The 23,967-nt window shown below is 40.5% G+C and overlaps 2 protein-coding genes across 2 annotated transcripts in view; one reads left to right on the top strand and one right to left on the bottom strand.

Moving 5' to 3' along the window:
- Positions 1–274: 274 nt before the first annotated feature.
- LOC119378540 (transmembrane protein 70 homolog, mitochondrial) lies at positions 275–2,378 on the bottom strand. Its single transcript, XM_037647643.2, has 3 exons — positions 2,142–2,378; positions 1,663–1,952; positions 275–1,055 (listed from the first exon to the last, which is right to left on the bottom strand). Exons 1-3 carry the CDS (start codon positions 2,244–2,246, stop codon positions 734–736), a joined length of 717 nt encoding a protein of 238 aa, XP_037503571.1. The 5' UTR covers positions 2,247–2,378; the 3' UTR covers positions 275–733.
- A 369-nt stretch (positions 2,379–2,747) lies between these two features.
- LOC119378523 (GPI ethanolamine phosphate transferase 1) overlaps positions 2,748–23,967 on the top strand; it is a 47,030-nt gene continuing 25,810 nt past the window's right edge. The window contains exons 1-11 of the mRNA XM_037647632.2: positions 2,748–3,195; positions 5,327–5,547; positions 9,237–9,343; positions 9,720–9,844; positions 9,917–10,047; positions 13,691–13,807; positions 20,731–20,831; positions 20,938–21,086; positions 21,171–21,249; positions 22,387–22,466; positions 22,727–22,917. Coding sequence (XP_037503560.1) covers positions 2,966–3,195; positions 5,327–5,547; positions 9,237–9,343; positions 9,720–9,844; positions 9,917–10,047; positions 13,691–13,807; positions 20,731–20,831; positions 20,938–21,086; positions 21,171–21,249; positions 22,387–22,466; positions 22,727–22,917 — 1,531 coding nt within the window. The 5' untranslated portion in view covers positions 2,748–2,965. The remainder of the gene's footprint in view (positions 3,196–5,326; positions 5,548–9,236; positions 9,344–9,719; positions 9,845–9,916; positions 10,048–13,690; positions 13,808–20,730; positions 20,832–20,937; positions 21,087–21,170; positions 21,250–22,386; positions 22,467–22,726; positions 22,918–23,967) is intronic.

Below are 23,967 nucleotides of genomic sequence, written 5' to 3'. Positions count from 1 at the left end.
AGTAAAAATGAAGAAAAGTCTTATTGTAAAGGATTCTGTGAGCTTGATCATTTAAGAGAGATGAAACCATGAACATGAATAAAATACTTGTTGAGCCTCATGCTAAAGAGATCCCACCAAAGGGCAATGTATCTCAAGTGCTACCATAAATATGATAATGTAGTTAAACACTCAGAAGTAGGAAGATTGCACCTAAACACTTAAAGTGCTGTACTTGCAGTGATAAACCATGAGGACATTATAGGTAAACACAGCAAAGTCAGAAAGCCACAAACACAATACAGGACATTCTATATATTGAATCCACTGCATGCTCAACAGCTTTGACACAACGTAACATTGCACAGCCTAAGGAAAAAAAAAAACCCTTCTGTACATATTTATAAGCTTGTACGTAACATATTTCTATTGAAATAATGCTGACACACCTGCCAAGCCTTGTAAGGTACACTTCAATGATATATCCAAGCCAGATGACTGCCAATGATATGGCAAATCATGTTGCATAACGAGATCCAAAAAACCTTGCACAACAAATAAAACAAGTGCAAATGGGGCAGAGGAATGGAGCACAGTCTGCTACATTGCTTTAGCTGTAAGAAAACCTGCTTGTGCTTGGGAAGTTGCATGAAGCATGTAGAAGAGCACTTCTTCCTTTGTGAACAGGTAACAAGGAGCTTCACAGGATATGTTAGTCTCCTAATGATGCAGAAGAAGATATCCTGCTAGCACGTCAAGATTCCTTATCACTGCACTGTGCTGGCTGTTTCCTTTTCATTTGCGTCTGCTGCTCCTGTATGTCTGGCTGCTTCATTTGTAAGTCAATGGGCTTGTCATATCCCATCAGGCATTCCAGAGCATCAGCGTCCTGGATGTTTTGCACCTCCACAAACAATGGGCGACCTTTAGCCAGAAGGGTTGTAAATGGGCCAGGGATAGCAGGCACTTTGACGTCATCAGCAATAAAGCTAATGTGTTTCTTGCGGTTCAGCAGGCTCAGTGTTGTTGCGTTGAACTCCTTCGTGTCCGGGTCGTACGTGAGTTCAGTCACATATCTAAATAATGAAACAAAAAAGTATTACAAAGAGGTCATTAATAATGTTATAATGGTCGAAACTTCCTCATAAGAACTTTAATATTATTCCATGTCGCATTGCAGAAGAAAATTCAGTTTGACGGATATTGTGAAGAAGATTTATGAAGTAAAATGGGTTGTACTAGAATTTTACGATAGCTGATGGTCAAGGAAGCTGGCGGAAAAAATCCAACGCTACAGAAGTATCGTCACAATAGGTTTATTTATTTAAGAATACTGCCAATCTCATCAGGGATTGTAGCTGGGAAGCCACATAAAAAAGTTATTCGGTTACACAAAATCATAGTTATACTCAGAAGCTAGCCATAAAAGATGATGTGAGCATCAAGTATTCAATACATAATTATCACTAGTTGGTTTGCTGCACATGACAATAAGCTACAGCAGTTGTGTCCTCTTTTTACCTTACATTACTTTAAGCAGCAGGCATCGAACGTTCGACTTTGAAAAGGTAAGGTTTCTTTTTACCGACATCTATTCCTAAATTAAAATGAACTGCCAAAGCAGCTTGAGTGGATGAATCTGATGGTAACATATATTAAAAAAAAAAAAACGGATAGGAGTACCTTCTGGTGATGTAGTGCAGCATCAGCGGAGTGACGAAGATAAAGAATGATGCACATGACACTACAATCGCGGTTGCGCCCAATGATGATCCACTTAGCTTCTGAAGTAAAATGGGCTGCGCCAGAATGCCAAGAAAGCTGGTGGTCAATGACAAGCCTTTCACCATTTTCACTGTGGAGCGAATGGAGCCCAAGTAGACGAGGGTTTTGTTTTTTTCGCCGTTGTTCTGTTCCCGAGGCGTCGACGTTGACAAGCGGCTCCTTTGCAATACACGAGAAACAACTGGTTGCTAAAAGAAAAAAAACGAAAGCGTGTGAACCCTCCAAGGTATGAACGCATCACGCGCACACGTTAATGTCAATTACACAAATCACATATATCGTGTTGCTCTAATTTTGGTCAGCTGCGCATAACTAATCAGCTAAAAGTCAGAGATATCGGGAATATAGACACCAATGCCAACATAAAGTAAACTTACAGCGTGCTTTCCGTTTAGATGATCGCATCTGAAATCCCGTAGTGTTACTAAAGGGTACTGGAACGAAAACTTGGGAAGTCTTCTTACAAGGGTCACAACATTCATTTTCAATACTTTGTAACTTATGATTCGGCGATTCTAAAAGCGAAAGGTATCACACGATTGACACCGGCATAGGACATTCAAGGCCTTTGGGATACCATGCGTTGCTCTACGCTCCCAAGTTGGAAAGCTCAAATAACCGTGATGGCACTTGTGCTTAAGATACACGCTGCAAACTTGTAGCGTTGCGCTCGTAAGCGAACAAATTTTAGGTAAAAATTGTAAGAAAAAAATAAAACAAGTGACTCATACAGTAGTAACTCTTGTGGAAGTTACTCATCGTCGGTATATTTGTATTATTAAAAAATTATTGTGCTGTTAAAAAATTACTTCGGTATATTATGTGCAGTTGTAACCATGGAGGAAGTTCCTTCCTCCATGGTTGTAACTATGAAATTTCTCGTATTTCCGGACACAAATGAACCGATGACTAGCCAAGCCAAGCGATGCCAAGTGCGTTATTGATTTGCGGATACGTCAGATGTCAGATACGTTCCCTGCATGGTTCCCTGTGTGGCGGTGTGGTTTGTGTAGTTCTCTGCAAGAATCGCAGCGGAGCGCTGATTACTTGCAAGAGACTGATCAGTGATCAGCTGTCGAAGCACCGTTTATGCACTGACCTCCGAGCTGCGAAAATGGTTGTTTCTTGTGCGGAGAAATTTAACCTACCCAGGAACTTAGGTGTTGATTGAAACTGGAGCGACAATCACGTTCCATGGAAAATGTTGCTGTCGGTCTTTGCAGGTGTCATAGGTTTAGCTGTACATATCGTATTTCTATTCTCGATATTTGATATTTATTTTAAGTCGCCTATCATTCACGGACTGCCGGCGTACGAAGTACCGTTGCCTCCGCCAGCTTCGAGGCTGGTGCTCATCGTTGCAGACGGTCTTCGCGCTGATAAGATATTCGAGCTTCAGAGAAATGGAACATCGAGAGCGCCATACCTGAGGTAAAAATTAAGCGTTAGCTTAAAAGTTAATCAATGCAATTCACAAGCACTATGGTGGTGTTTTGCACGCGGTGTTCAAATCTAACAAATGTTCCAAGCGTTCTCATGGTGTGATATACGCGGTTAAACTGTAACTGCTCTGCGTGCATCTGGACACTCGCCAGTCGTGGGTATTTCGTCTGCACATGAAGTCTAGTTGAGTTGTGATCTGAGTTAGTTCGTACATATTGCTGAGGATTTGAACCAGCCAAAAGGCGAAGCACGGAGGGGAGAAGTGGCACACACAACATTTGGTGAAATTTGTCTATGAAACATTATGTAGCCCGCCTCCTGGTACTATTCGAAATATGGTATCATTGGCAAGTAAATCATATCTGTTCTTATAGCTGTGTTTTTAAGTAGACGATTACCGCAGCCTTACATGCACAGCTAGCAAAGGAACTACAAATCGGAATTACCTACATTGTATGAATATGTGCTTGCACTGAAGTAAGAATTGTTACTGCCATCTTCAGGTTATTCAGGTTACTTTTGTTTATACTGTTCATTTTAGGATTGTAAAAAGGTTGGGGCCCACAAAGGTGTGGAGATAGGTGCTAACTACTATGCTAAAGCCGTCTCTAGACAGCAAGTATGATGTACTGTGTTTATAAACATTCAGCAGTCCTTATTAACACTGTCATTGTGCATTTTATTTGCCAAGAATTTGATGACATACTGTTTTACATGTAATCATTCCCGATATTTAAATATTCAAACACACCTGCTAGCAAGGTAACTTTGCAGCTGTGCTATTTCAATTACATGTGTTTGTTTATGAAATGCTGCAGCCACTTTCATATTATATTTAGTTGAGCCCTGTTATTTTCAGATATGTCATGAATGTACGGTTGTGTAGCCTAATTGAAGATTGGCTTTACAGACATATTTAAGCCAATATTGGGTGAAATTTGCTATTATATTACTCATTCCGAAATCTTTTTCCAAAAGTATCTGCAGTAGGTGAACTTATGGCTAAATATTGTCTCTTGATACAAAATTTGTTACATCATTTATGTTCAAACAGAATAAACAAACAGCAGGAAATGACCTTCACAAATAATTCTCAGTTTATCCTGGTCATGTCTTCTTTATCAAAAAATTTTGTTTTCTTATGTAACACTTTCAATTGTGAAACATCTCTGTGTTGAAGTTAAGTCTTTCACGTGGGCTAAAGCTTTGCCTTTAATTCTTAGGATGTAAGTAGAATATTGATAACATTTCTTGCGCTCGTGTCATGTATAGGAGTGTTTTCTGATATTGCAATGAAATTAGAAGCTTAGTTCCTCTGACCAACAGGTTCCATAAAGAATGACATTTTTTGGGGTTTGCAATTTGCTGAAAGTATAAGCACTGTCAACCTGCTCTGCTTAATGTAAATTATTTCATTGTGAGATATTTGTGAAAACCCTTTACAACAATATTTAAGTAAGTTAACTTATGTAACTCTTAAGATTTAGGATGTTTTCAGAGGGAATTACTTTACACAAATGCAAAGAAAGCAGATACAAGCAGGCAAACAATACAGTGTAAGGAAAGACTACCCATTGATTTTCACAAACCATTTAGCCTTTTAAGATGCAGTACTTTAGAATTTTGGGCCCAGCATTTAGCTTGAGGTTATTAGAAATTGTTTTCCTCCTTCACAGGACAGATGCTTAGTTTTAGCGTTTTAAAATATGTCTTACGTTCAGCATGAGTTCCTAGCCCCTGCACAAATATTGTCACTGCTCAATCAAGTTCACATATTGTGCTTGCCTCTGCAAACTTTGGAGGTTGAGGAAAGTGATTTTTTTCACCCTCAAGAGCTTCAAGGTTCCCTGCAGCAGTTCCAATGTGTTTTACTGTGCAGCAGAAATTTCTGACAAAATGTGGTACATTATACAGGCTGCCTTCCCTCTCATTCTCTTGATCCTTTTCAGGTGAAGAGTGAAATTTGTTGTTGTGGTAGTGGACACTGCATATGCACTCTGCTGTGATAATTTGCATCACTGAGAAATATAGGAATCTTTATTTTTTATTTTTTTTTTAAATAAGTACATAAGGATGTTTTGGTGCAAGGGTGCAAGTAGTATTTTGGTATTTTTTGCAGGTCAGTTATAACTGAAAAAGGAAGCTGGGGAGTGTCACACACCCGTGTGCCAACTGAGTCGAGGCCTGGCCATGTCGCCCTCATAGCAGGATTTTATGAAGATGTCAGTGCAGTCACCAAAGGATGGAAGCAGAATCCTGTAGAATTTGATTCAGTGTTCAACAGAAGTCGACATGTGTGGGCATGGGGGGCAGCAGACATGGTACACCTATTTACGAAGGGTATGGCAATGCATTATCTTCTTGAGGCTGCCCATTGCACTTGTACAACAAAGCTGTCAAGCATAATTGTGGTCCTCTTAACCTAATCCTGCTCTATGTATTAATGCTTTACTTGTGGTGGGATCATTGGGCAAGAAAAGTTACCGATGTAATATGAGTTTAATGCATTTTGCTACATGCATGCATGCCACTGCCTGACTGAAAATTTCACACAAAATTCTGAATTACTGCAACAGAAATACTGAGTGTCTTAGGTGTAGTTTTGACTATGCACCCAGCACTGCTTTTAACTGTGTGTAAATCTTGTGCAAGCTTTTCTGCCACATTTAATAATTGCATGCTCACAGCAGCAGTCACGGCATTCCCGCTCACGTCTGACCTCATACATAAACTCCTGTGGGCATGTTATGTTGTCCATTGTGCAATAAGTCTTATTTTTGTTTGTTGGCTTCTATACTGTGCAACACTTGCAGGAGGTATCACTGTATTGAAATGGGCATTACAGTTACATTACTTTGTTTTACACACCACTTCCTGGAATGCATTTCTAATTGTGGCCTTAGTCTTTATTGTGTTTGTCATACTTTTCTTACATAGAAAGCTAGGCCAGACCTAGGCACAAGTTCAGAACACTTTTTGAGAATGTACCAAAGTTGGAACTGGTGTAGTTGCAGGCTTATGCAGGTGGAGACCGTTCTGTGTTCACAATCTTCCTACTCTTTGCAAAAGTGCAGCGGCTGAGCATTGTTTCCCTAAATTTGTTTTTTTTTTTAAATTTATTTTATGCCATATAATCAATATTTTTTTTATTTCGCTTTATGGATGAGAAGAAAGGGAACTGATGGGCTCGACCTTTGTTGGTCACAACACTAATAAGCTTCTTAGGTTTTGGCCATAACCATGAGAGGTTCTTAGAATTTCACTCCATGTTGCAGAATCGTTGTGATTTGCTGTTGCTTTCCACATACTGGAATGGCACTTACTTGTAGTCTTTCAAATCTCGCTACATAAAGGGCAGAGATAGCATTCAGTAATGTCTGCAGTTTGTTTCTTCGTTTTAGTATATTAAAACACATATTATCACACTGTGACTTGTATAGGGACACCTACTGTAGTTTATAGGATTATGATGCATTGCAATATGTAGAACCCTCTGGCACCTTGCAACTAAGCTTTCTTTGGCTATAGCTTACCTGTAGGCTTCGCCGAGTGTAGTAGTGTGCTGTTTTATTACATGTTATACAGTACAACACATTCCCCTCTACCTGCATTGAAAAAGCCATGAAATTTTGTCGCTGTATCTATAGTACCCATAAACATGCCACCACTGTAATGGTTGGCCAAAATTATAAAGGTAATGTTAGCTTTTGTGATAGTTGCATTGTCGAATAGAAAAGTGAACATATTTTATTAATGGTTTAGCACTTCGTCAACATATATGTAAATGTAACATGAGGAGCTTTATTGACAGCTTGAAAATAATATGGCTCACTTGTATTGAAATGCAAGCCATCAATGCAACTGTAGCTCTGGTTCTGGACTAAGTAATAAGACAATTATAGGCTTTAACATAAGTATGGTGCATGCTTCTCAGCAGGGATGTGTGTCTGCATGGGACCACATGCGTACGCCTATGCACTGGAGCCCACGCAGGCACACATGGAATTTTCAACAGAGCACAATATTCCAACAGAGCACAATTGATTGCCCCATGGGCCAAATCAAGCACTTAGTACAGCTGTGCTTAGCTGATACAGATGCACGCCATGGTACAATACTGAGACATTAATTGCAGCTTACAGATAAATAAGATTTATTAAGCAGGGACGGTTGTTAAATCACTTCATATAGTTGCCTCATTACCTTTGAACTTAGTTACACTCTCGTTAAACCGTAGGCACGCACCATATTCCCTTTCCCATACTTTTGCCTGCTGTCTACTGAGAATTTTGAAGTTTTTCCATAGAACTTACTATTTACATTGTGTCCAAGCAAGCTGCATATTGAGCCAGAAAATTTGTAGGTCTTAGTGAGAAATTTTCTGTTGTATGCTGAGTGTAGTTTTGAATATAAGTCAAGGTGCTTTCTTTTAATGCCCCTCAAGGAAAGCGTCACAAAACATCTCACATTTATGTTAATTCAATTGATCCCCAATACACATAGTGATTAAAGGAATTATTGTCGTAGAAGGTAAAGGCTGACATTTAATTTTCATTTTTTGAGATTTGAATGTAAGATTGGATGCGACAGGCATTAAGCAGGACAGAAGGAGATACTTGTGCGTGATGCTATGACTGGTAAAGCTTAAAAGTTATATTATGTTGCACAAAATTTTGTAGCACAAATATGTGCATGAACTCTGTAATGCACATAAAATGCTTCTTCTATTTGTGTTCATTACAGCCTATTTGGGCGGCATTCTTGTATTTTTTCACATGATTCTTGATGGAGGCTGTTAAAAAGCCATGGAGCAGTGATTTGACTACCTCTGATATTTGCAAATAATTGTGCTGTGTGTTTCGTTTAGCACATAAATAGCTTATACGGAACCAGCTGTTTGTAATAGGTGACAGAGGGCATTTCAGGAAAGGTTGGTAAAATTTTCTAACGTTCAGAAGATAATGTCGCTGAAATAAAACTAGCAATATTTCTTTTCTCACATATTTTACTTTTTGACAGCATAGTTTCTGCAGAATACATTGATATTCAATATAGTATTGTCCCAAAGCTCAGAGGAAGGCTAACTAGGATATTTCATGCTATATCACATAATGTCTGTCATCCAGTGTTGCAAGTAATTCATTGCAAGCAAAATATCTATTCTGTTCAGTTTAGAAACTTCTTTTGCCTTTGCCCAAATGTCCAGCATATGAATATCTCCTGAATTCATGTTTATTACTGAATTTCAATTATGAAGATAAATTTGCTTTCACATCACAATATACTGACATATCATAGCTTTGCATTATATTGAAGGGAAGCTGAAGGGGTTTTAGAATTCGGTAAACGTCGTGGTTAACAAGGACTGACCGTATTGTCGACGATGTCGTAATATTTTCTGTGGTTGTTGCAGCAGGAACATTAAAATATGCAAAAGAAACATTTGTCTTGCTCCACTCACGCGAGCGCGCCGAAAGTGGGGGCTGGTAAGCGAACTCTGTCATCTTTGGTACTTTTGGCGGAGCCACACTGCACTCCGACAGAAGGTTCCCGCCGCTCACTGATGCGAACTAACTGCAAGAGCACTGTTTATGTACCAGAGGCTCAAGTAAGTGTAGAGACGCTGAAAGTTCTGCAGCTGGATTACGATATCTGCCATAACAACAACCAGCCGAGCGCAGTGTGAACAAGCATCTCATATCTTCAACCGTGGCCTCCGTCCTAGCTCCGTCTGCACGCCATTGCTGGAGCTAATCGCGGAGGCCACGCTTTAACAGTGCTGCTGTTGCAGATGACGCGCCACTCCGAAGATGATGTCACCGCGTTCGCTTTTGAGAACGCACATCGGTTTTTGAATTCCACAGGGATCACACTGTCATAACTCACTCAAAAGTCTTTTTTTTTTTAAGTGCTTCAGCTTCTCTTTAAAGAATATATTTAGGCGGATCATGTCATTCATCATTTTCTTGTTCTTGATTGTTTTGCCTGAGTGCCTGGTCTAAACTTGAAATGCTACTCTTGCACAATAGGGGACCATGAAAAGCATGTTCATGCACACACTTATGATACAAATGAGATTGACTTTGCTGATGAGGATGCCTCCCGGCTTGACTTATGGGTCTTTGGAAAGCTTCAGGTATGACTGTACTTTCCTGCACTGATGCCTGCCCTTTAAATAGAGTATCTAACAGGTGTTATCTGTTCTACATTGTGAACAATATCTGCTTATCAGTACAATTTGGAAACTTATAATGAGAATGTTTGAACACCTTGCCAGCCTTCACTCTGCCTGTGTTGAGAAAAGTAAATTATGAGCCCTGCTACGTTTTCTGCAGCCTGCTCAGACTTGAATTTGTCGCTAGGGCACCGAAATGCCCATAACTATGGACTATTTGAACTTACAGCCAACTGTTAATGTACAACTTGCAAGGCATTCTGAAATAGCCAAGATTTACTAATGGTTCTAGTTAAGTCCTTATTACCTATCTTTAATTATTTGCGGTCGGTTTCAGGAGTTCCTGCACAGTGCAGCAGATAATCAGACACTGACTGAAATGCTCAGGCAGGACAAGATAGTTTTCTTTTTGCACCTTCTTGGTTTGGATACCATAGGACACGGCTATAACCCTGACTCTATGTGAGTACTTTGTATATAACCTATTTATTAGTTTGAATGCATAAAGGTTATTCCCCATTTTCTTCTTTCTAGAGAGTACTATGAAAACATTGCATTGGTTGACCGAAACATCAGGCACATGGTAAAGCTCATTGAAGAGTTCTATCAAGAAGATGGCAAAACTGCTTACATCTTCACATCGGATCATGGAATGACAGATTGGGGTATGTTATGTTTGTACATCTTTAACTACTCTTTTAAGGGGGTTTCTTCTATATTCTTTGAAATTGTGACCTTGTAACATTTTACAGAGACAAATGGCCTGTAAGAAGATCATTCAAAATTATTTTTTTCAGGTTACCATATGTTATGAGAGTTGTATTGTTCAGGCTCACACTTCCTTTCTGTCAACTCTGAGTCCTCATTAAGCATGGTGCAACATGGTGCACTCTGTGGTATTTCCTTCACATTCTCCCTGGTGGTGGGATTGGACAATGGCCAGGATGTCGCTGAAATGCCAGTTAACTATGGAAGGTCTAGTCGCCTATTTCTATAGGACCCCTTTCAATGGCAATCGAGTCCTCATTCTTCTAGCCATGTGCAGTGGAAAAAAAAAACATCTGGAACATTCAAGGTGCAACTTGCTTGAACATTGTGCAGTTTGTCTACCATGTCTTCCACCTACAGCGAGCACACAACTTGCATTGCTTTTCAAATGCTAAGCCAAAGACCAGTGTTAGTGCCCACGCATGGAAACATCTTCTGGTGGTGACGCTGGGGGTAGACCTGTGCTCCGGTCCCAAAATCGCCAGCGGTGGCGGTGTGGCATGGGTGGGGCGGGAGTAGATTCAAGAGTCGGTGGGGAACGAAATTTGGCCGTCGAATTTCTCAAAAAATCTGTTTCACCGAAAAAGCGAAGCTGTGAATGCGTAGCAACATCTCGCAATGTTATATGAACTATGGCTAGCAGCTAACTTTTTGATCCGATCTCGAGTAACCCTACAAAACGCTGGTGTATTGGAATACGGCCGCTCCCGGCAGAGAAGCGGTTTTCATGCAGTTTGTCATATTAGTGATCACAGCACGACACGGTGAGATGTTTGCTGATGTCTGCCGAGATAGTGTGCGCGTCAGCGCTCCCAACCGCGCCCTAATAGTGAATGTTTACACTTGCTATTCGAGCCACACAGCGCCCCCTCCCCCGGCATCCCTTCATGCTTCTTCACCCAGTGAAAGACGAGCGGGGCGTTTCCCTTCTGGTTGAGAAGCAGTCAACGGCAGGCCTCACACGTGGGCTGATGTTACAACATGCGCCCTCCGCGCGACGGAGATGGCCAGCTTGTTTCATCTCTGCTTCAGCCGTGTTCCTTGCCAGCGCTCGGCAGCTTTTACTCGTGGGTAGAACATACGATGCGCGGAGCAATGTTATCGATTTGGACTTTATACAGGACATGACGACGACAGTGAAAACCTGTCCAGAGTGTCCTTATAATTGCTCTTGCAATAAAAAAAAATATAGAAAAACCGTGGATGCAAGCTCGTCATTTTTCTGGAGAGCTGCATTGTCTCTGCTGTAAAGAGTTCGTTCATTAGAAGAATAAAATAATTTGGCGCGTTTTCCATTGGTTTCGTTCTCGCCTTCACTACTTTTCTTACAGGCATAACTGTTCTCCTCGCCACTTATTTCTTTATAAAGCACGCGTACAATGTCAACACTAAGCATTGAGCCTATCACGATTTCGCGCTTTCGGCTATGCTCTGTCGTATCCGCTTGTGCAGTCGGAAACGCTTAAAGTGGGGCAAAATCAGTTGGTCACGCATGATGGTCATGCGAGATAAGGAAGAACGGGTGGGCAACTGCATGGCAAAGCAAGGTGGGAGACAATTCACAAGTGATATCACCAATCGAGAGTATGTACCCCAGTGATGTCGCATGAATCGCCGTTCTGATGTCACTAAGTACACCAAATAGACTAGAAACGCCAAAGAGACTAGCGCGCTCGTTCTTTGACGTGAAGCTGTTCTAGCTTGGCGTAAAGTGTCTGACCATGCCCGAAAACTATCATCATTATAAACGGGTATGTGCCACAGAATTTGGGCAAATCCCACTACGGCGTAGCCTGTAATAACCATGATGTGTGAGAGAATGAGTACAGAGAAAGACGGAGAGAAAGAAAGAAAGAGAGGAACAAACAGAGAGGCGGAAAGAAAGATATAAAGAAAGAAAGGGAAAAATTTTTCCTGAGGTCGGAATCGAACCCGCGTACCCTCAATCTGAAGGCGAGCATCCTACCACTCGGCTATTCGGGCACGCTAGCAGAGCATAGCGTAGCCTTGTATATTATAGTGTAGCAAGTGGGTGGGAAAGAGAAGTGAGTGTGAAGAGGAGAGATGTGATGGTGAGGAGGAGGGAAGGAGAGTAAATCGTGCCACAGAAAGAATGAAAAAGAGAGAAATAGAGCGAAAGAAATGCAGAACGAAAAAGAGAGACCGAGAGAACATCAATGAAAGAGAGACAAAGAAATAGAAAGAGAAAAAAAGATCGAAAGAAAGAGGAAGTAAGCATACGTCGTCTAGCGACCAGATACCGCACCACCTGGCCAAGCCGCGCACGCGTAGTAGCTAAGCCAAGCCTACCGACGGAGACACTGCACGCAACCTCCAGTTTATAGTGCATAGCCTCTCTGCGCTCTATTGTGTCCAGAGAGCCATGTGAGTCCGAAGAAAATGCGTACTCCTGAAGAGGAAGCCGCACATCTCGAAGCTAACCGGTCGACGGGCTCGTGCTTCGCTGTGCCAAACTTTGTGCGCTTAGTGCAAACTTCCCACATTTTTTTGTATTTTCAGAGGCCATATTGGGGCCCTTTAAAAAGATGGTGTGCAAACACAGACACAAGAGAGTAGTCAATGCACCACAAGCGCCGTTTACAACTGAAAAATTATACAGCGGGGGAAAAGAACGTAGACACAAATACTTATCTGTGACTGTGCTGCGCTTTCTGCGCAGGCCTGGCATTTTTTTAACATGAATACTTAACAGCTAGCTCAGCTATCCGTTTTTTTTCCTCCATGGTTGAAGCGCATTCTGTCCCTCTCATTTCTGTCGAGAGTTGTGAAAGCTTCGTGACGTCAAAATAACGTTGCAAAAGAAAACCGGAAACAGAGGGTGCGCTGCTCGCCGAGCTCCGGCCAATCAGTGTCTGCTGAAATTGTCAGTCCATTACATAGACACATCGAGAAGCGCTCCCTCGGCGAAGTGATGTATTTTATATCCTGATTGCCCGTTTGGTTTAAAAAAAAAGACCAACGGCTGCGCAGCGCAATTATTGCGCGGCCGCAGCGGTAGCATGATCACTCCCGGGACTTCGGCGCGGCACAGTGGTGCAGAAGTCTAGCTGGGGGCACATCATAGTTGCCCTTTTTGTGTCAGTGTTCCTTTTTAGAGGCCCTTTGAATGTGAAATAGTTGTTTTTTCATTTCTTGGATGAGTTTGTTTAATGCAGATTTTTTTGCACATGTATATGATATTGAACATCAGCTATAAAATTCGCACCTGGTTTAGTCCCATGCGATCAGTAATAGAAAAGTTAATTAAAATAACCTTGGCAGTCACACGTAATTACACAAATTACTCCTTATCTAGAGGTTGCGATTATGGATGTGCAAATGTCAACATTAATGTCAGTGTGATTTACATTGGTTTAATTTTCAAAATTTAGTGGAGAAAAAAACACCTGGTACTTTGCAGTTACTGCTGTATTGTAAAATCCTCGCATATAAGAGTAGCAACTAGTGCTCCCACTTAGTGGTTCTTAATATAAATATAGTGTTGAGGCTAAAACAAAATTTTTTTCTTCTTTTGCCCAGGTAATCATGGAGCAGGAAACCCATCTGAAACTGAAACACCTCTTATTGCCTGGGGAGCAGGGATTGCACCACCACGATTATCAGGGCGTGATGGCTACTACGATGGCTACTCGGAAGGTACACACCTTATGTCTGTGCCAAGTGAGCCGTTAACATATGTTGTTCCCACTGCCTTCATTTTTAGTGCCATCTGAATGATGCTGCTCAGCAAAATTTGTTTGTACTGTGGAACTCCATTCAGATGTGCTTGTACTGAGATAGAGTACACTTAAATACATGATCCACAAAAGACCAAGACGCTCAATTACAGCCAGACATAACACTGAACAATGCACAAAATACAATATTTATTATAGAAAAAGTGAGTTTTTATGGACATATATGTAGGTTTGTTATACTTACAATGGATATGCAGTGTAATTGTCTTATAGGATAGATGCACTGTCTTTCTTACTGTGGTTTATATTTCCCCCATTTCACTAGCATGTCAGCTGAGTTTAATAAAATTGAAAATTCAAGTGGGGGGGTCCCATTCTAAAATGCAAGATAATTTTGGTGATAACTACATCTAGTATAATAACTAGGGGTGTGCCAATATTCGAAATTTCGAATATTTTTCGAGTAGAGTTTGCTATTCAATTCGATTCGCTCTGGAATGTTACTATTCGAACTTCCCAAAAACAAATACAATCAACGTCTGATTGAAAGTGACCCCTTCAGATTTTCAATATGCTTCACCTCATTATACTCTCGTATTGCGGCAAAGCTGCCTTTCAAGCTCCTTTACAGTCGAACTTTGCCAAGACAGTCAACGTCAGATTGAAAGTGGTCCCTAGATTTTCAATATGCTTCACCTCATCACACCCCGGTATTGCGGTAAAGCTGCCTTTCAAGCTCCGTTGCGGTCGAACTTTGCCAAGAGAAAACGTCCGATTGGAAGTGGTCCCTAGATTTTCAATATGCTTCACCTCATTACTTCCCGGTATTGCGGCAAAGCTGCCTTTCAAGCTCCGTTACGGTCGAACTTTGTCAAGACCCAGTCAACGTCCGATTAGAAGTGGTCCCTAGATTTTTAATATGCTTCACCTCATCACACCCCGGTATTGCAGCAAAGCTGCCTTTCAAGCTCTGTTATGGTCGCAAATGTATTAACTCAAGAAAACGCTGGTTCCAACATGGAGATGAAAGATGTGGCAGAGATGGGGGCTCAATTAATGCTGTTTTGGACCTGAAATTTGTTCAGGAAGTGCGAAAAATTGGAAGCCGAAGCTTTTTAGCATCCAAAATTTCAGATGTTCTTATATATCGATGTCCACGAGGCAGATTTGGAACTCCGGACTTGAAGGGAGCACACCCTTGTCCGCCACATCAGTTGGCTTTCCACAGCAGTTGAAAGAGGAGGAGAGGCTGAGGAAATGGCATCTTTTCCTATCACGTGTAAAGTGTTGTCGGCAACACTTTGGTTGCACCAAATCATGTACATAAATTAGTGATGCAGAACTATCGATGGTACTATCGATACTATCGATAGCTGAGTTGCTATCGAACTATCGATGATAAAACATACTATCAATAGTTCTATCAATAGTAAGTACTATCGATAGTTTAAAATCAACAGTGCGAACTCATTGCAGAATAAACTTGGTTCCCCGCGTGCGTGGTACATAGTGGAGCCAGAGGAGCAGGCTGAAGGGCAAGAAAGTTGACATGCTTGCGTTCTTCACCAGAGTGCTTTGCTGACACATGGACATAAAGTCAAACTACAGTAGAACCCCGCTGATACGTTTTTGAAGGGACCGTAGGAAATAAACGTAAGAGACGGGAAACGTAAGAGCCGAAAAACAGGAAAAACGGCAAAATATTTAGTGGTACAGAATTTTATTTCAATTCTTACGAGCAGCACGAAAATTGGCGCGCTCAGCCGCGATCTAGTCGATGGATAGAAACGCGGAGCTTACGACGGCCTCATCCACAGAAATGTAATCAACGTATGTGATTTTTTAAAACCAACAGCTGTAGGCATGAAAGAACTAAGCACACGCAGTCACGACCGGCGCGGCGAGTCCGACCACGAACCGCACACAAGACCATGCAAGCTCCAACCAGCTCGAACTCCTCCCGCTCTCCGACAAATAACGATGATGATGAGTCTACGCCAACGCGATGGCAGAAGTGAATGCCAATCTCGAAGGCCTTGCTTTTGCAAGCAGTTACGTCATACACGCCATGTTTGTGCAATACAAATCTCAAAGGCTATGCTTTTGTCAACAGTTAATGCCAATCTCGAAGGCCTTGCTTTCGCGAGCAGTTACGTCATAGACGCCATCTTTGCAATTTGAATCTCGAAGGCCATGCTTTTGTTTGCATCAATTGAAAGATTCTGTTGCTTGCGCCTCTCATTCGGCTGATATTACGGTCAAACGAGGCCAGGCTGCGTGAAAATGCACCATGGCGGCTCTCTTTGGTAGTCACTCGGTCGGCTCCGAGCGCACTTCGCGACGTATCATACGGGAACGGTCCGACAGTTACGACGTAACAGCGGGGTTCCCAATACATTGTATCCTATGGGAGCTATGCCGGGACCGGCGGAAAACGACGTAACAGCCGGGAAAACGCAGCAGTGAGGAACGTAACAGCGGGGTTCTACTGTATTAAGCTGTAGCAGAAAGGAAGCCGTTACTAGGGGTGGAACTGCGCAGCTTCAGTTTTGTATTGTATTTGATGATTGCAAAATGAAAAAAATATCAAGAACTAAGTTTGTTAATTGTGAGATGTAACTGGTTGCTTTTAAATATTAATTTATTGATGGAAATATGCCGCTATTTTCACTGCGCAAATAATTTCTCTCAATAAAAATTTCCTCATAAATTAAGCGAAGCTGATAGTAGGCTATCGCAAATAGTTTGGCAATTTGGCCAGCCAGCAACAGCATCGTTATTCGCACCACTATGGATAGTTTGTTACGTGGTTGTGATGGTGAAGAATGCTGCAGCAAGACTGGGAAATACGAAGCTCTTTTTTTGGTCGAACTTGTGCCCAGAAAATCAAAACTCAGAATACAAGCGATACACGCTGCGCACTGATTGCGGCGAGAACAGTCGCCCGCCGTCGAGTAATCTGACAGTCGTTGGAACGCTTCGTCTTTTATACATCAGTCATCAAACCTTCCAGTGTTATCGCTATTGCTCACGTAAGCTCTCGAATAAACTTGAATATTCGCGTCCGGCGCGTAACCCTAAAATGTCAAACAATCGCGAAACTTCTCAAACATTGCGGCGTGGTCTGCGTCAAACGCAGCTAACAGTCTGTGGGTGAAACCCGAATACATCAAAACAAAGCAATAAACGGGTGGCAGTAATATTGCTACTAATATTACCAATGGTACTACTGATTCGACTATCGATAGTTTGTTTACACTATCGATAGTTTCAAAGAAACTATCGATACTATCGATAGTCAATTTACCGATAGTTCTGCATAACTAACATAAATACAATTCGGCCTCTACATTGCCTCATTCTTGATAAGACAACTATGAAATACCACCTCGCCAGCTCTTCATCAACCTAGCGAAAAGAAACACTTTCATGTTGCTATCTCATAAGAATATGCTTAGGAATCCTCTAACTTTTTTTTCTGCAATTTCGCATCGAAGTATTCGAAAAATACTCTAGAAATATTTGAGAAATATTCGAAAAATATTCTATTCGATTCGCACTCACACTTCAATATTCGAATTCGCTTCGCACCTAAAATTTTGCTATTCGCACAGCTCTAACAATAATTGAAAGGTTTTTGTTCATCCTGCTGTTGAGTGCAGTTTTTGATTAGTGCTTAATGCAACACTATTCCTTGAGGCCCATGTAGGACACCACAAAGTACACATATGAAAAAATTATTGTGGAAGCAATAAAATTTGTTGCTGGGCTAGCTGGTGCATAGTTAAAATATAAGACTGTGGCGCAAAGCGGGACAAGGACGAATACAAGAAGAGACGTATACAAGCAACGTGCGCTTGTATATGTCTCTTCTTCTTGTATTCGCCCTCCCATTTTGCGACACCGTCTATATTTTATTATGGAAGCGTAGCCACGATATACGGGTATAGTACAATATCGAAAGGCACAGCATGAAATGTTCTTTGGTGTGCAGTTCAGATGACTCCTAATGTAAGTTTGACTATAGCGCAAGGTTAGATGCCGCAGTACAGCACTTTAAGACTCCCATTTTTCTTCCCAAAATTGGAATGCGCGTGCATACTGCTTTTAAACACAGCTGCTCGACATGTATTACCAACTATATATACACTGTTTACATTGCTTAGCTTCCGAAGCGCAAAAGACGTGGCACTAGTACTGGCTTCAATGGCACTCACTGCCATACGACTCCCGGGTGCAGCCAAGTGCCCTCCAAGGGCAGTTGAATGCCCGAGTTTTCGCAGAAGGTGAACGGACTTGTATGCTGAACAGACTCGGCCATGTTATGTTCTCATTATTCAGGATGAGTACAAAATACAACTGTGTAGCAGTGCTTATTCTTTGTATCTTATAGCTTTTATTTGCCAAAAAAAAAAAAAGAAAAATGTTGTTTGGAAAGAGCGGCTCTAACTTAATATATACTATTTTTGAGGTTCTCTTGATGTAATGAGTCTCCTGTTTCACATAGGAAGCCACATTCTGCTTTGTTTGTGTTTCATACACTAGTGAAACTTTTTTTGTCCGTTAAGAAATGGGGGCCGCATCAACCCTGTAATTACAGGGCTGATGGCTATATATATATATATAAGGCTTGTGCGAATATCCGAGCACTTCGAATATTCGAACGAATAATACAGTATTAAATTCGCTTCGAGTCGAATTTAAATTATTGACAATTTCGAAGTATTCGAAATGAACGAATAGGTGTCCGCGTATAACCCCCCCTGTAAAGGTGGTTTCACTGCAGTGATGGGGTGCTATACCGTGAATACACCTTTCCAGGAAAAATCTGCACTGTCCGCTTGTAATCTTCTGTAAAGGTAGTTTCACTGCAGTGGAGGGGTGCTATAAAGTGAATAAACCTTTCCAAAAAAATCCGCACTGCCGCGAAGCCCTACTTTAAGGTTAAATGAACATATTCCCTCACATCGATTCGTCATTTTTTAAGTTTAAAAACTTGTTATACCGGCTTATATGCTCCAAGTATAGTCAATTTTAAAACGTAGCATATTATCATTTGCATTCTACCGAAAGCCAAATTCTGCTACTATTAAAAGTTGCTTCCACTTCCTTTGAACCAAGAAGAATGACATTTGCACATGCCTTGTTACAATTTTAAAAAAATATTGTGCAGGTTGGTTGGGTCATGACAAATATGCTCACTTTTCTTTATAATATGTGATATATACTATTCGAATTCGGTTTGAAATTATTCGACCAAAAACACTATTCGCTTAGAATTCGCTTCGAACCTAAAATTTACTATTCGCACAAGCCTAATATATATATATATATATATATACACACACACACAACATGTGGCTCATGACCCCAAGTACTAATAAATGTAGAATTTCTTTTTGATGTAAACATGTCATTTCTAACTTTCCATGCCACATACAAGGTGACAGGCTATCCTGGGCAAATTCTTATAAATATCTGGGCGTCCACTTTACACCAGGACTTTCCTGGTTTGACCACATAACTGCTATTTGTGCAAAAGCCTCCAAAACATTATGGAACTTACGTCCGTCATTGTCCCTCGAACGTTCACGAACTGTCCTACCTAACTTTCGTTCGCCCACAACTTGAATATGCCTCATCTGTTTGGTGCCCTTCTGCTCATTATCAAATTAACATGCTTTAAGCAATTCAGAACAGAGCTGCCTGTTACATTTCATGAAACTATGACAATCATTCCAGTGTGACTCAGCTTAAATTCGATTATTCCCTCCAACCATTATATGTTCGCTGTCAAGTGTCCTTGTTATGCCTATTTCATAAGCACATCTACAGTAACAAAACATTGACCTTGCACCTTGAACTCTACACGTCACACAGGTTACATAATCACGTCAGCTTCACATGCGTCTTTGGTAACACTAATGCGTTTAACACATCAGCACTACCGCAAGCCATCTGCATGTGGAATGAAGATATCGCCTCTGATAGTAACCCTAACGCGTTTCGGCACAAACTTGAAATACATTTTCTTAATATAGTGTCGTAAGATTGTTTTTATAGTTTAACTTTCAAGCTTTTTATTCTTGCGAAGTGTTGCGCTTTTTTTTTTCCATTAACGTGATGTAATCTGCTGTTTTTTTTTTGTACTGTTGAATTACGATGACTTACTGCATTGTTAATTTTGTTGCACTGTATTTTGTTGTTGTTATTAACTTGCACTGTAACGTTTTTCCTTATAAGTTTACTTCTTATGTCACTGTAACCCTTCTTACTCAATGCCTTCGGGCCTGTAAGGTATCTTTCAATAAATAATAAATAAATAAAGACATAACGTTGCCTATGTGATACACAGCTTATGGTAGTTCTGGGCTTGTTTCTTCTGCACTGAAGTGCAAGTTCTTACATTTAGGGCTGTGCAATACTGGTTGTTTAAACTAAACATAATAGTTGGGGTGACAAAGTGAAGGTGTAATGAATATATATGTAAAACATTTTCAAGTGCCTCTAAATTCGCTTCAAATTACGAGCCCATTTTTATTAAACATTACTAAAGTTCACGAGATGTAGGTATGCCCCTGGATGTACCACAGCGCAATTTGTGGACCTAGAATATATAGAATGAAGAACAGCAGGAAAACTTCTAGGGATGCATTAGCCTTTTATAGAAGTGTTGCTACCTGCATCAGGGAACAATATCTTGTCATTCTGCGCAGAAAAATGAATGCTTCATCCATTTGGTGGAATAATATTTAGTACACAGCAGCATATTTTTGTATCTTTCGTTTGTTTTGTATGAGTTATAAGGATTTCATTATGTTTTATGCCTTTCAACATGTAAGCAACATGCCTCATTTTTTTTCTCTTTCTCTTTTCTTTCAGCGTGGAATCTTTCCTTATATAGGAGAGTGGACATTAATCAAGCAGATTTGGCACCTCTCATGGCTGTTCTCTTGGGTGTGCCTATCCCAATCAATTCTCTTGTAAGTCTTCTGCCATTAAATGACAATTGCAAACTATGAGACTTATTCTCAGTTGTATATGTTCTTTTTTTGGTGCAAATTGTTGTAACTCAATGCTTTTGTGCAGGGTGTCTTGCCTGTTGAATACCTCAACACTGACTGGCACTTCAGAGCAGTTGCACTGCTTACAAATGCAAGGCAAATCCTGGCACAATTCAAACAGCAGAAACAGATTATAGAAGACACAACATTTTCTCTATTCTTTCGTCAGTTCAGGTAAAGTTGAAATATTTTGAGTCTTACGAAACATCTTTTCTGGCTGTGGTTCTGATGGAGTTTTCACATTTCATCTTATTTTAGGGACATGATGCCCAAGAGACAGCATGAGCTGATTGAAATGATCGAGACTTTACTGAAGCAGTCAAGGTACAAGGAGGCGGTAAGTGATAAACACCGTGCTGCATGACCTTTTATTTTCTCACAAGAAATGTAAAAAAAATTGTCATCTTATCAGCTTTCTTTCTGTTTCTAATCACCTGGAAGCGCAGGTAACAGCCACAATTTTTGAAACACTGACACATTTGTGAAGGTGAGGGCTCTAGCCATCATGCACAATTTGTGACACTCTGTTCATTTATGCACATGCTTATATATAGTACTGCAGTATATAAATGCACTTTGAATGGTGGTAATGAAACAGTGTAGGGAGAAGGTCGGATTGTGTTAAGCTGTTAGTTGGTATTCCATAATTACAAAGGTTGATTGTCTCATTAAAAGGGGCACAGGTAAAGAAGACTAACATGAGTGCCGCAGGGGAATAATTACAGAGTGATGGAGAGGTTTAGATATTCTGTATATTTTTGTGTAAGGCCTGTGTCCATAAGTATTCAGCAAATCTTAAGAAAATTATCAGCGTATGGACCGGAACCAGTCTTCTTAATGTGCACCCTGTCATCTGTAGCCATGTGCCATGTACTGAGTTGCCGCTGCACAGTCAATAGAGAATTATTGTTTTTTTGTGTGTGTGTTTGTTTCTGCTGCTGTTTGTAGCTTATTCAAAACAATCTCAACTAAATGCGAGCATCACAACGTCATTTATATCTACACCAAGCGGCTTGTCCTCGCTCTACAAAACCTATGCGCTGCTGTATAAGGCACACTATTAAATGCTTGTATTAAAAAGCAGCCCAAGTCTTGCTGCAGACATATAAAAAGTGAATGTATGCATTAATTTTCCAGAAGGCCTTCTCATTTTAAAATTAAAAATTCTTTTTACTGATGAGCATACTGTACAGAGCATAAGCTACCATTGAACAGATTTCAGGATGCAAAAATTGCAACTGAATTGATTCCGTAGAAAATGCTACTGCACATTTGATTGCAAGAGATACACATTCCTGCTCTATGTAGAAAGCCCCTTTTCTATTTTTGTTTTTTTTTATGTGGCAAGTGTGAGATGACTGCATTTTATAATGAAACACCACTTATTAAGGGTCTTTGTTACAAAGTACCATTTTCTGTATGCTGAAGTCTTTCTCTCATGTACATTATGTGTCTTATTTTCTACTCTTTATAGGTGCAAGTCATTGAGAAGTTTATTGAACTCTCTCTAAAAGGGCTTGTGTACTATCAGAAGTATGACAGACTGACCTTGAGGTTCGTTTGTTCATATATTACTTGATTGGTGTCATGTATAATGCAGCACTGGTGCTATTTTGTACACTCTTAATCACCATGTGTAGAAACTTATGTTGTCAAGACATCATAAATGGTGAACTTCAGAAAATGTGGTCTTATTTAGTCATTGCATTCACTTTTATGACAGGTGTGGTTTATTTGTTGAATATAGTTCTCCAAAAAAAAAAAAATGCTAGTGTGTTCGCACTGAATCTGTGCCTCTTCCTTTTTTTTTTTAGCATTGCAGTGGCACTTGGATTCACTGGCTGGATGGCTTTTGTAATTCTTCTTGTGCTACGCAACTATACTGGCATCATGTGCAAGTCACTAGAAAGCCAGTCGAACAAGAGAAATCAAGATTGGCAAGGAAAAGTGAAGATTATTTCTACCTCCATTTTAGTGCTCTTTTTGTCAACTATACTCCTATATGGTGAGAACGCACCCTGAGTTTTGAAGCTGATTCTTGTAAACCTGTTGATTCTTAAAATTTCGTATTTTTAGAATTTGTGTCTTGCTGGGCGGTGAGTTGCACAACTTCACTTGCAAGGTCATGCCAGTCTATGTGTTAACTCTGTGATACCAACCCTTATCATGTATATACTGTATATAGGTATACATGATGGGATTGCTTGCTTTTCATGGGCATAATTGGCAGATTCAAGTAAAGTAAGAATTACAAAAAGGGGTGTGAGGCAATGGCTTTTGTGGTAGGGGCAGGGTTTGACCAGATATAATGTAAAGGGTGTTTTCTTTTGAGACAGTACAGATTTTTTATTAATATGCTATGACGGTCAGGCACCTGCCATCTTCGCACGAGTCTATGTCGAGGTTGAAGCACTTCACCGCACTTGAAGTTACATTGAAATGACTAATTAACAAAATTTGTGAATTAACTTTTAATTATTAACATAAGGGAAGTTGTGTATAGTATTTAAAAGTTGCAGGACATGCCAATTTATGGCATACCAAATTTTTAGAAATCCCTCAAAACACATGTAATTTGAGATATTAATCATCGAAATTGAAGGCGCCGATCCTGACAATACCGAAATTGAGTGCTGCCAGGCATGTAGGAAATGTGGTCGCTGTGTTACGTCAGACCAGAACTTCCCATGATGAATCTTGAAAAATGGCACTTCGCAGTGGAATTTGATCAGGAAAAGAGCAAGTCATCTGAAATACACAAGTGAACCGCTTATTCTTTGCATGTGATGTATAGTGCTTCTCTGTTGCCTTCTTAAACTCTAAATAGGTGCAAGGAACTCCTTCACTTGTTTGCGAGAAGAAGCGCCACAGTGGCTGCCCCCAAGTTTCATGCTGTACAGTAACTTTAGGTGCAGCAGAGTATCTCTGCCTCAACATAGAGTTCATGTGTGAAGACAGCAGGTGCCATACTGTCGTAGCATTTATATATCAAATCTGTATTGTAAAAAAAAAAAAACAGCCCACATAACATTTCATTAGGTGGATTCATGAGGAC

This window comes from Rhipicephalus sanguineus, chromosome 1 (genome assembly GCF_013339695.2).
Source record: "Rhipicephalus sanguineus isolate Rsan-2018 chromosome 1, BIME_Rsan_1.4, whole genome shotgun sequence".
NCBI lineage: Eukaryota > Metazoa > Arthropoda > Arachnida > Ixodida > Ixodidae > Rhipicephalus > Rhipicephalus sanguineus.
The sequence above is the reverse complement of the archived record's forward strand: the minus strand, read 5'-3'. Positions and strand labels throughout refer to the sequence as shown.

What these genes read in the sequence shown, in the direction of transcription:
- LOC119378540 (XM_037647643.2), bottom strand. Translation starts at nt 2,246, where the DNA reads ATGAATGTTGTGACCCTTGTAAGAAGACTTCCCAAGTTTTCGTTCCAG. An exon ending in ATCTAAACGGAAAGCACGCT is followed by an intron (nt 1,953 to 2,141) that starts GTAAGTTTACTT and finishes TTTTTCTTTTAG; the next exon opens with CAACCAGTTGTTTCTCGTGT. An exon ending in CTGCACTACATCACCAGAAG is followed by an intron (nt 1,056 to 1,662) that starts GTACTCCTATCC and finishes TTCATTATTTAG; the next exon opens with ATATGTGACTGAACTCACGT.